Source organism: Rhamphochromis sp. 'chilingali' (genome assembly GCF_963969265.1).
Source record: "Rhamphochromis sp. 'chilingali' genome assembly, chromosome: 10".
Lineage (NCBI taxonomy): Eukaryota > Metazoa > Chordata > Actinopteri > Cichliformes > Cichlidae > Rhamphochromis > Rhamphochromis sp. 'chilingali'.
Window position 1 is genome coordinate 11791872 of NC_137937.1, and position 10641 is coordinate 11802512.

Below are 10641 nucleotides of genomic sequence, written 5' to 3' on the forward strand. Positions count from 1 at the left end.
ACACACACACACACACATACACAATCACTTTCTCTGGCATGGGCACATATGTAACTGAAGGAGTGGCAGTGACGGTAGCAGAGCTTTTACCCTTCAGTGTGCTGTGCAGTCACCTCACAATCATCTGTGTGTTTAGAACCATCTGATGGTGCTTCCAAACTTTCATTTCTGAAATGTTTATGTATTCTTAAGCAGACGTGTAACACCGTGTGGTGCAAAACAGTAATATAAGCAGACAGCTCTCGAACGTGTACACGTGTAAAGCAGGGTTATACGTAGGGTTTGTTATCTGGGGAATGATTTGTGACAGCAGTGGTTCTATTTATTTGATTAGTGCAGCAGCACTGACCCAGTTTTGCAGTAATTTGAATTTAAAAGGATGGAAATAAACTTAAATCAAAAACTTTTGTGTGTATGCATGTTTTACACACCAGTAATGTTCAGACTTGGTGCTTTTTTTATTATGGATTACCAACTTTTTCTGTTATATAGTTTTTATGCTCTTGGATTTACTTAAATGTATTTATCTTGAATATATATTGTGCATATTAAGAGCAAATATATCCTTTCAGCTTATATGAAGTCTGCTTCTTGGAGGTTTTAGACGTACTCTAACTGGTCACTGTATTAGTTATATCTTTTTTACAGTTGCAATCTTTTAAATAAGGTGGTGCATGAGATTTTAGTCCATATTGACATGACAGCATCACACAGTTGCACATACATGATGTGAATCTCCTGTTGTGAATGATGTGAATCTCAAATGTTCTCTATTGGATTGAGATCTGGTGACTATGGAGGCCATTTGAGTACAGTGTTCAAAATACCAGTTTGAGATGATCTGAGCTTTGTGACATGTTGTTCTGCTGGAGATGACTGTGGTTATAAAGGGATGGACACGGGCAACAATACTCAGACAGGCTGTATGTTTTAACAATGCATATTTGGCACCAAAGTATGCCAGAAAAATATCCCAAACAGTATTACACCACCACTAGCAGCCAGAACAGTTGATATAAGGCAGGACGGATACATGTTTTTATGTTGTTTATGCCTAATTCTGACCCTACCATCCAAATGTCACAGCAGAAATTGAGACATTTTGTGTGTTCAGAGATTCTCTTCTGCATCTGTTGGTTGTAACAAGTGGTTATTTGAGTTACTGTTGCCTTCCTATCAGCTCGAAGCAGTCATTCTCCTCTGACCTCAGTCATCAACGAGACATTTTTCCCAGAGAACTGCCACTCACTGGATATCTTCTCTTCTCAGACCATCCTCTGTAAACTCTAGGGATGGTTGTGAGGGAAAATCCCAACATATCAGCACTTTCTGGAAAACTCCAACCAGCCAACAGCCAGGCACCAACAACCTTCATCATCCCATTCAGTTTGCAGTTAGCAGGTCATCTTCCCCATGTCTGCATGCCTAAATGCATCAAGTTGTTGCCATGCAATTGGTTTATTAGATATTTGTATTAACAAGCAGTTGTTAGCTAACAAAGTGGCCAATGAGTGTACAGTAACTTTAAGATTAGGAACATTGTTTTCTTAGCAGACTGCAGTGCATGAATAAGAATGTGGAACTACGTCTATCCCTTGAGATTGGCCATGAAAGTCTGCTAAGAGAAGCAGTAAGGACATGAAAAGAGTGATTCCCTGTCATCCATTTATTCACTTCTATACATTATAAAGACAAAATTAAAAGACACATTGATTTTTAATATCTATTTTATGGTGGATGGAAATAAAGTGGAGAAGAGTAATATTAGCAATATAATATCACAAGATCTCTCCCCATTGTTGGTGGCCCACTTTTGTGTCAAGTAATTTAAATCCAGAGTAAAACTGCACGTGTCTGAGGTGAAATGTACCGCACCGTTCTAGTTGGTCTGTGAGGTCGATCCCCTTGGGGTCTCTTTTGTCCTCATACACAAACATCTCAAAAGTTTTTTCCACATATGGATGTATGGAATAGGAAGAAATTTTGATGTTTATGGTGGAAAAAGCTGTTATATCCTGTATTCCTATCCCTATTTTTTATTTTTTTTAAATCACAGCACGTCCCTGCTGTATAACCATCCCAAGCCGGGTTCCTTTAAATCCCCTGTGGTCTGTGCATCACTTCTTATTTATGTTGTTGAACAAATCTAACATGACCCACTTTCACATTTCATTCAGCTTTTTCTGGAATCTGCGAGAACTGGCATATGCAAGGAATAATTGAGTTTCACAGTACATTTATAGGCAACTTTTACACTGAAAGGAACGAGTCTACCTCAACTCCTTTAAGCCTTTCTCACTTGCATGTTTGCTTTGTGCTTATTCTTGCTTTCAAGCTGAAATCCATCTGCTTGCCAAACTGAGACAATCACGTGGGTTTCTCTGCTGCTGGATAATGGCACCTCAGGAGTCATCGGGAACAAGTTAACACCATAAGAGACCAGAAGAATGGCTTTCTTTTGACTTTAAACAGCACAGAGAGCAGGGGCATAAACAACAAAAAGGTATATGCACTCACCTCACTTTGCAAATGCCTCAGCCACCAAACTGCTTACTATGAAACTTTAATGACTGTCTGTGACTGACTGAACCCTGAATAATAGAGCATGGGCGGAACTGCTTTTTTGCAGCATAATGAATCCCACTGAAACGGGATTTAGAAATGTATAGTAAAATAATTAGCACAAAGCAGATTCAAACAGATTTAATTTGCGCTGACCCTGACTTCTAAATTTGAAGTTTTAATTACCTCCTGAACATTAAAAAAACATCCTAGCAGCAAGTAAATATTTCTGAGAAAGAAGCCTGGTCCCAAAACATCTGCCACTCTACCCCCTGCTGCTCCTGTGACTCAAACAGCATGCTTGTTTCTGCCATTTAATACACCAGAGAGAGCGTGTGCCGACTGATTGCTGTATACGAAAGCTGATTCCTCCAAAACCGATCCTCATCCTAACACAGCTCACTGGTCGCACCATCGTGCAGCCACTTTTCATTAACAGTTTTGAAGTTACGTGCTGATTTGAAGTTGCAAAGTCATTCATCTCACCTGGGCTTATACTCACTTTTACATCTTTCTCAAGCTGAAACGTCAGCAGCTGTAACACTGATGCATTTAACGAGGGGGCGGGGAAGCTGGTTAAACAGTCGTTAAAATGCTTAAAACAAAACTCTTCGGCTTCGTTTCTCCAGCAAAAGATCATTAAAGCATCTCTCTATATTCTAAGTCTACCTTTTCAAACTCTGCTCTCATGCATAAGATAAACTTCTCCTTCTGCGAGGAGGCCTGTGAGGATCGGTTGGTAATGCATTATAGAGATGATGGTAATGGGCTTGTGCATTCGAATCCTGAGTCAAACAACCATAATGTTCCAAATGAGCCTTTCCTTGCACCGCAAATATCAAGGTGCTGCTTTTAAAAATGGTTTATGTTGCTTTCATTTGTGTATTTCCTCATACATAATGCAGCGTACATAGAAAAGCTCTGCACACACGAGACAGCTGGGCAACAAGGATTCCCTATCATCAACAACCACAACAAAAAAAGCCGACAATGTAACGGTCCTACTTCCAACTGGGGACTGAAAAGACAACTTGAGTAGGCAACAGGCTTCGCTGTTTTATAAAGTATTAATATAAATATAAAAGAAAACAAAGGGCTGTGCTCTAGCTCACAAATGATTTGTGTTATTGTAGGTGATGCGACAAAGCAAATCCAGTCAGTGAGGAGAAACAGTGACTCTGTTCCTGTTTATCATCTTATCAGGGACCTGTAGAGGCCAGCCGAACAGCTGATCTCCCTACATCAGCAATTCTTCCTCATATACTTAATAATAGAGTAAAACCAGGGTGACCATTTTAAAACAAGATATTTCAGTAAAAGAAGCTTGGTATTTCAATATGTGGTCTATATTTGGCAATATGACTGGTATGAATGGTGGAGACAGGTTGCAAAGAAGTTTGCATACGTGGACAGGCTAAAGCAGTTAAAATTTTCTGGCTGGATGTGCTGAAGGGCATCAGCTGAGCCATCACCAGATGTGGCCAAGCATCGAGGTTAGCTGATTTGGCGGGATTGCGGCTGAGCTTTACAGCTTTTCAGGCATGTCTCAAATGACAATATGCTCAATATCTGTATTTGTCAGGGTTGGCAGGACCAGATTCTATTTCGAGTATGTATTCTCTAAACAAATAAAAAAGATAAAATGAGAAAATGTCTGTAAATAATGAGCAGTTGAGGATCTCAGTCACTTAGATGTTTGTTTTTCCACTGTGTACTGTTTACCTTTTTCATTTTGTTCCCAATTGCGATAAAAGTGCTATATAGTTGTTTAAACCTTACGTGCAAATAAAATTTTAATGAACCTGCTGCTTTAGAGTGACTGAGAGTCATTTGTTTGCATGAGCAATGAGACGTTGTGGCCTACCTCTTCGCGCAACCGCTGAATACCTGGGCATCAAATTCATTTCAATGCAGTTTGAGATATAGCAGTAAAAGCTGTCAAATACTAAAAGAAGGCCTGAAAAGTGCAACAGAAACTCAGTTTCTTTCTGCAGAGTCTCCCTCCTGTGGATTTCAATATGTGCAGCAGCAGTCACGTAAAGGCAAATTAGCCATCAAGTTATCTCTGTGATGCATGTGATGCTGTAACAGAAGGCAACTACATTCAAACATCTACCCATCTACTTCTGCTTATCCAGTTCCAGGTCTTGGGGGGGAATTCCTCCCATCTGTCATAGGACGAGTTATGAGGGGTGCACCCTGGACAGGTTGCCAATCTGCTGAAGGGCACAAAATTATCATGAGAGGCAATTTTGAGAATATAAACATGGTTGATAATTTGTGGCCTAGTGAGAAGAGTGAAATGTCAGAGAAAGTTGACTGAGTGGGTGATTAAATCCATCCACCTGTGAGCACCAGATGTGCGTTATATTGACAACAATATGTGACTGCATGCAACTCGCTGTGCAGTCCACATGTGGCACAGTGCAGGCTCTTAACAAGTCAGTTCAGACACAAACTTATGCCTGTAAAGCCCAACTTTTCTTCATCTTCCACGCTGTAACATCCTGTTTATTAGCATCATTTTGAAAAGGCGGGCTCGCATTTTTGATCTCTGAGAATGGGTTTGAAAATGGCCCAGAGGAGGATTCGTCTGCTGTCACTGGCAGTTAAGAGATAGCGGTTGTCACATCTGATGACATCCACAATTATACTGTCAATACAGAAGATGGAGTCGGCGTGCATACGGAGTCATTTGCCATATACAAAGTGAGTTCCGGTTGATAACCTGTTTGTGGAAGCTGACACCATCACTGACAAACAGCACAGCTCACACCCTTAGCTGAGAGCAGGTTTCGTTTTCTCTATAGTATTTATGTAGAAACTGGCACTTCTTCCACCTTAATGTTACAAATTGTCAAGCAAGCAGTTTGCCCCCTAAATGAAAAGTAATCTATGAGTTGAATAAATGCATTTAAATGACATTTAATTACAAAGTGTGCCACTATAGACATAATCAACCCTCTCTTTAAAGAGCAGAAATACATTTCTCTTTAATGCGCTCCACAGGGATGGCAGGAAATATTGCTTTCCCAGTAATATTACAAATATGAATATGAATTCATCAGCTTGCTCTGATTACCCACAAGTGATCTGGTTGGTTACCTATCTCTCTCCAGTCTTCGCTGAACTGGTGAATTTCCAGGTCTCTGCAAGCCATACGCTTCCCTCCGCGTGCACAAGGGGTTGCTGTTACCACACCTTACAACTCAAGACTCTCTGACTGCTGTGCATTTTCCACGCTGTTGTGTCCAATGAGGTGAGTGCGTGCTCTAAGCAGATTTAGCAGAGTATGAAAGATGAGCGTGAAACAACCACAAAATTAGAGGTACCCTCATCCCCTCCCACTTCCAGTATGTTTTGTTTCCCCTTTTGTTCCTCTGCCGTCTGTTGAGTGCACACTTCATAAAGGCCATTTATAATCCCGCTGTCTGGAACATTTCTAGCCAGCAAGAGGTGCTGACTGTTTATCTGCGTTAAAGTGTCAACATCACACTTAAGCTGTTAGAATAATTAGCATTTTTGACAAGCTACTCATCACACGTTTTCTGTCACTACTTGGGTTTTTTTCTGTTTTCCTGAATGAATGATTGCAAGTGCTGAATGAATGGTGGATGTGGATCACAGCCCCCCACCTCCACCACCAGCCCAGAGTTTGTTGTTTTGATTACCCGCACCCCCGCCCCCGTTTGTTATCTCTGTCATCATCATGTTCGGCACTCATCAGGACACCGGTGCAAGTAAACGAGGTGAAATCTTACTATAAATAAATACAAATAAAATACCTAAAATAAAAAAAAATGCGAAGCTTGGTTTCAAAGCTAATTTTTAGAATTAATTTTAGGTAGCTTTTAATTCAACCCAGGTTAAAAAAAAAATACGAGCAATTAATAGATAAAAAATACTAATACTTTGCTATAATTAATTCATTAATTAATAGCTGGTTTAGGCATGCGTGGCTGGAGGTGAGTTTATATACTGTATGTGTGTTTGGAGACGCCTACGCCTCTGAGGGGAGAGAGAGAGGGGGGAGAGAGAGAGCACAGAGTGGAGGATTGTGCATCAGTCTGTTGGCGCTCAAATGGGTAATTGCGCACACAGCCGACTGGACTATAGTGGCGACTCCAAGTACGACCCAGGTGTGAAGGCGTCCTATTTCTGAGCGGCATGCAGGGATCAGGGGGTTTGGACCGCTACGGAAAACTTGCTTCTGCTGCTCAAGTCATGCTCAATGTGCAACTCTGAAGCCGCATAAACTGCGACTGAGAGCAGTTTAACGCGTCTCTTATCGTTCTTTTTTTTTAACCCCCCCTAGAGGATTACTCCTTCCCTCGGTAACCATGGGTAAGTCATTATGTTCCTCACAATTTAGTGACACAGTTTCTCCCTCCTGAGGCTCCTCGTAGCCAAGACGACGGCAGTGATCAGTTTTTAATGGCAGATCATTATTATTAATTATTATTATTTCTGTTTAGTTCCTAAACTGAATTTTGCTTTTATTTATTTATTTATTTATTTATTTATTTATTTATTTATTTATTTATTTAATTATTACCTAATGATGGAGGAGGATTTTACGTGTCTGGTCTTTGAAAAGCTAATAATAATTACTGTTATTTGCTTTTCTCTTTATGTGAATATGATCACATATGCATACCTTAAAAATAGCTGACGTCAGACTGTTATCAATTCTTCATGAAGCAGGTCTGGAGTCTGAGACATCAGACCTCAAGCTGCTCCTCTCTCCATGATCTCCTGTTTGAAGGATGAATTCTTTGCCTTTACTTATTTGAGCGTCCTTGAGCAGGCATTTTCTTAAACCATGTCATCTCTTTGATTGCTTGTGCTCCACTCTACCCCCAACAGGTTCTGTGATGTTGGACTGGCGGTTATCATGTCTTCTTCTGCAGGCAGCCGTTTTGCTGCTGCTCAGCAAGGGGGAGAGGATGTGCCCCGTGAGTTGTCGCTGCGAGGGAAAGATCGTTTATTGTGAGTCGGGCATCTTCCACGACGTTCCAGAAAACATCACCACGGGATGCCAAGGTCTGTCTCTGCGTTACAACAACCTGCAGGTTCTGCTGCCGTACCACTTCGCTCATCTTGGTCAGCTTGTGTGGCTTTACTTGGACCACAACTCAATCAATGCCATAGATGCTTTAGCTTTCCACGGGGTGCGCAGGCTGAAAGAACTGATCCTGAGCTCAAACAAAATATCCCATCTGCACAACAACACATTCAGTGCCATACCAAACCTGAGGAATCTGGACTTATCCTATAATCAGCTGCAGTCTCTCCATCCCGGACATTTCTACGGGCTGCGCAAGCTACAGAATCTCCACTTCAGGTCCAATGGACTGAAACAGATCCTCGTTCGTACTTTTTTGGATTGCCGCAGCCTGGAGTTCCTCGACCTGGGTTATAACCGCTTGCGGAGCCTCACCCGCACCGCGTTTTTGGGGCTGTTCAAGTTGAGGGAACTTCATTTAGAGCACAATCAATTTACCAGGATTAATTTCTTTATTTTCCCACGCCTCAGCAACCTCCAGGCTCTTTATTTGCAATGGAACCGCATACGATTCATCAATCAAGGTGTGCCGTGGACTTGGCAGAAACTTCAGAAACTGGACCTCTCGGGGAATGAAATCCAAATCTTGGATCCCGCTGTTTTCCAGTGCATGCCAAACTTACAGATACTGAACCTCGAATCAAACAAGCTGAGTAGCGTGCCTGTGGAGGCTGTGGCAGCATGGACTTCGCTGACCACCATCAGCCTGGCAGGTAACGCCTGGGACTGCAGCCCCAGCATCTGCCCTCTCATGACATGGCTGAGAACCTTCAAAGACTCCAAAGAAATCAGCATGATATGCAGCAGTCCCAAGTCTGTGCAGGGCGAAAGAGTGGTGGACGTAGTGAGAAACCACTCAGTATGCATAGACATGTTAAATGTGTTCTCGACCACTTTCATCATTAGGGGTTCAGCTGAAATTGTGAACATCACAGCTCCCCCGTCTCCCTCTGATGTTACAGACCTGGCTGCACAGACATCCACTGCTTCACCTGACCAGCCTGGCAGGACAGACAGAGAGACAACAGAGTCCATAACTATGAGCTCTACAGCTCACAATTCCCCCGAAACACCTACATCATTTATCCCTGAGCTACAGTTTGAACATATGGCTTTCCATAAAATCATTGCGGGCAGCGTAGCCCTGTTCTTGTCAGTGTCATTGATTCTGCTGGTTATTTATGTCTCGTGGAGGCGCTACCCCAACACCATGAGGCAGCTGCAGCAGCACTCAGTCAACCATAAGCGCAGAAAAAAGGCCCGCAAGCAGGAACAGGACCTTAACTCTCAGTTGCAAGAGTACTATCTGAGCTACCACTCAAACTCGGAGACAATGGACTCCTTGGTGAACGAGCCAAGGCCGTGCACGTGCACTATATCAGGATCAATAGAATGCGAGGTCTGAGCTGCCCACTAAAACACGAGATATAAAGTGCAATTGCTAAGCAGAGGTAGATAGGCTTTGTTTCCCCTCCAAAAAAAAAGATTAAGTGGTTTTTATCTCTAATATGAGATGATAGATTCTGCAGCAGTGAATAAAATACTGGGGGGCATAGTACAATATAATTATATGCAGAGAAAAGAAGATTGGAATGGAGAAATATATTTGGAGAGTTAATTATCGCCCTGACTGACACAAGAACAGTGGCAGGGTCAGTCGGGTTAGCTGTGTCTGACCTTACAAAAAGACTGGATCTTTGCTAACGCGAAAGTCAGCTCCACAGAGAGACTGACCTTATTCTTAGTCAGAGTATATTGCCATAGAACATACGAGCCAACAAAGCCACTTTTTACTTGCAACTGTTTTGTTTTTTTTATTTTATTTATTACTATTATATAGCTTGTAAAGCATTTTGGATAAATGTCAGTACCTTTGAGTGTATGTGTGTATATGAGTGTACTATGGGGATGAACTAATAGGACTGCACCTTATTCTCACAGATAGTTTTTGTCCAGTTAAATTATTTTTGCATTGGGCCCCACAGTATAGCAGTAGCACTACCATAAAAATGGACGAGGGTGGGGGGCAATCACAGAGAACAATCTTGTCCTGAGATCATATGCATGAGGCCGTTCTCTTTACTTTAGATGCTTCTTTCTCCTGTAAAAGGATCCGTCCTGACTACAGAAAAAAAGAGAAAAAATATGTGTGCAATTTGATTTGCTGTGAGAAAAGCCACACAGATGAACAGTATTTAAATACCCATGAGTCTGAATCTCAGGACTGACGTTTTCCAAGCTGTACAAATCTGTCAGGTCCAACAGAAGGCCTTGTGTGTGTGTGTTAAGAAGTAACAATGTTGACTTTCAACATATTTTGTATTGATTACCGCTGTCATTGTATGGACTGTTTGTGTAAAGACGTAATAATGTGGATACTAGGAATTCTATGTGACTGTATAATTAAAAGAAACACTGACAACTGATGAAAAAAAAGAGAGAAGAAAATGTGTGTGTGATGAGAACGCTGACATCTGACGCGGCGCATGGCGAAAAAAAAATCTCTTGAAATCCATGCATTGTGATGTGGATGTTTCACATCTCATTGGATTTGCAGCTGCACGCGAGGGGGAGCTGACATATTTCCACGTGTCTCGTTTTCCTGCTGTCTTCTCTTACACCCTCTCCCGGCACTACAGCATTGATTGTATCTGGGTTAACACCTCAAACAGAGGGTAGGGGGACCGTGTCAGTCCCTGGGATATAGCTGATCTTGTTTTTAAAAAAAAAGAGGAGAGGAGTATTATACTCTGTTTTACTGCGGAAAGGTTTGGTTTAAGTGGAGCCCAAGTAGGCGATGCCATTCTTTGAGACAAAGAGACATTTTTGGTCCCTGAAACCAGAAAGAGATTAAGAATCTCTGCTTTATATAACCATGTATTCACTGTCAGTTTGAAAATACAGCTCTGGTGCAGTGAAAGGAAGGACAGAATAGAGGCAGGCCACTGAGGGACAGTGGGTGTTACAGGTCAAGGCAGTTATGCTATTATGAAGCTATCAGCTGCACTGGTCTG

The 10641-nt window shown here is 41.8% G+C and overlaps 1 protein-coding gene across 1 annotated transcript; it reads left to right on the forward strand.

The window, feature by feature from the left end:
• Positions 1–6678: 6678 nt before the first annotated feature.
• Positions 6679–10009, forward strand: lrrtm4l2 (leucine rich repeat transmembrane neuronal 4 like 2). The gene is made up of 2 exons (XM_080894556.1): positions 6679–6906; positions 7429–10009. Exons 1-2 carry the CDS (start codon positions 6903–6905, stop codon positions 9030–9032), a joined length of 1608 nt encoding a protein of 535 aa, XP_080750682.1. The 5' UTR covers positions 6679–6902; the 3' UTR covers positions 9033–10009.
• Positions 10010–10641: the final 632 nt, after the last annotated feature.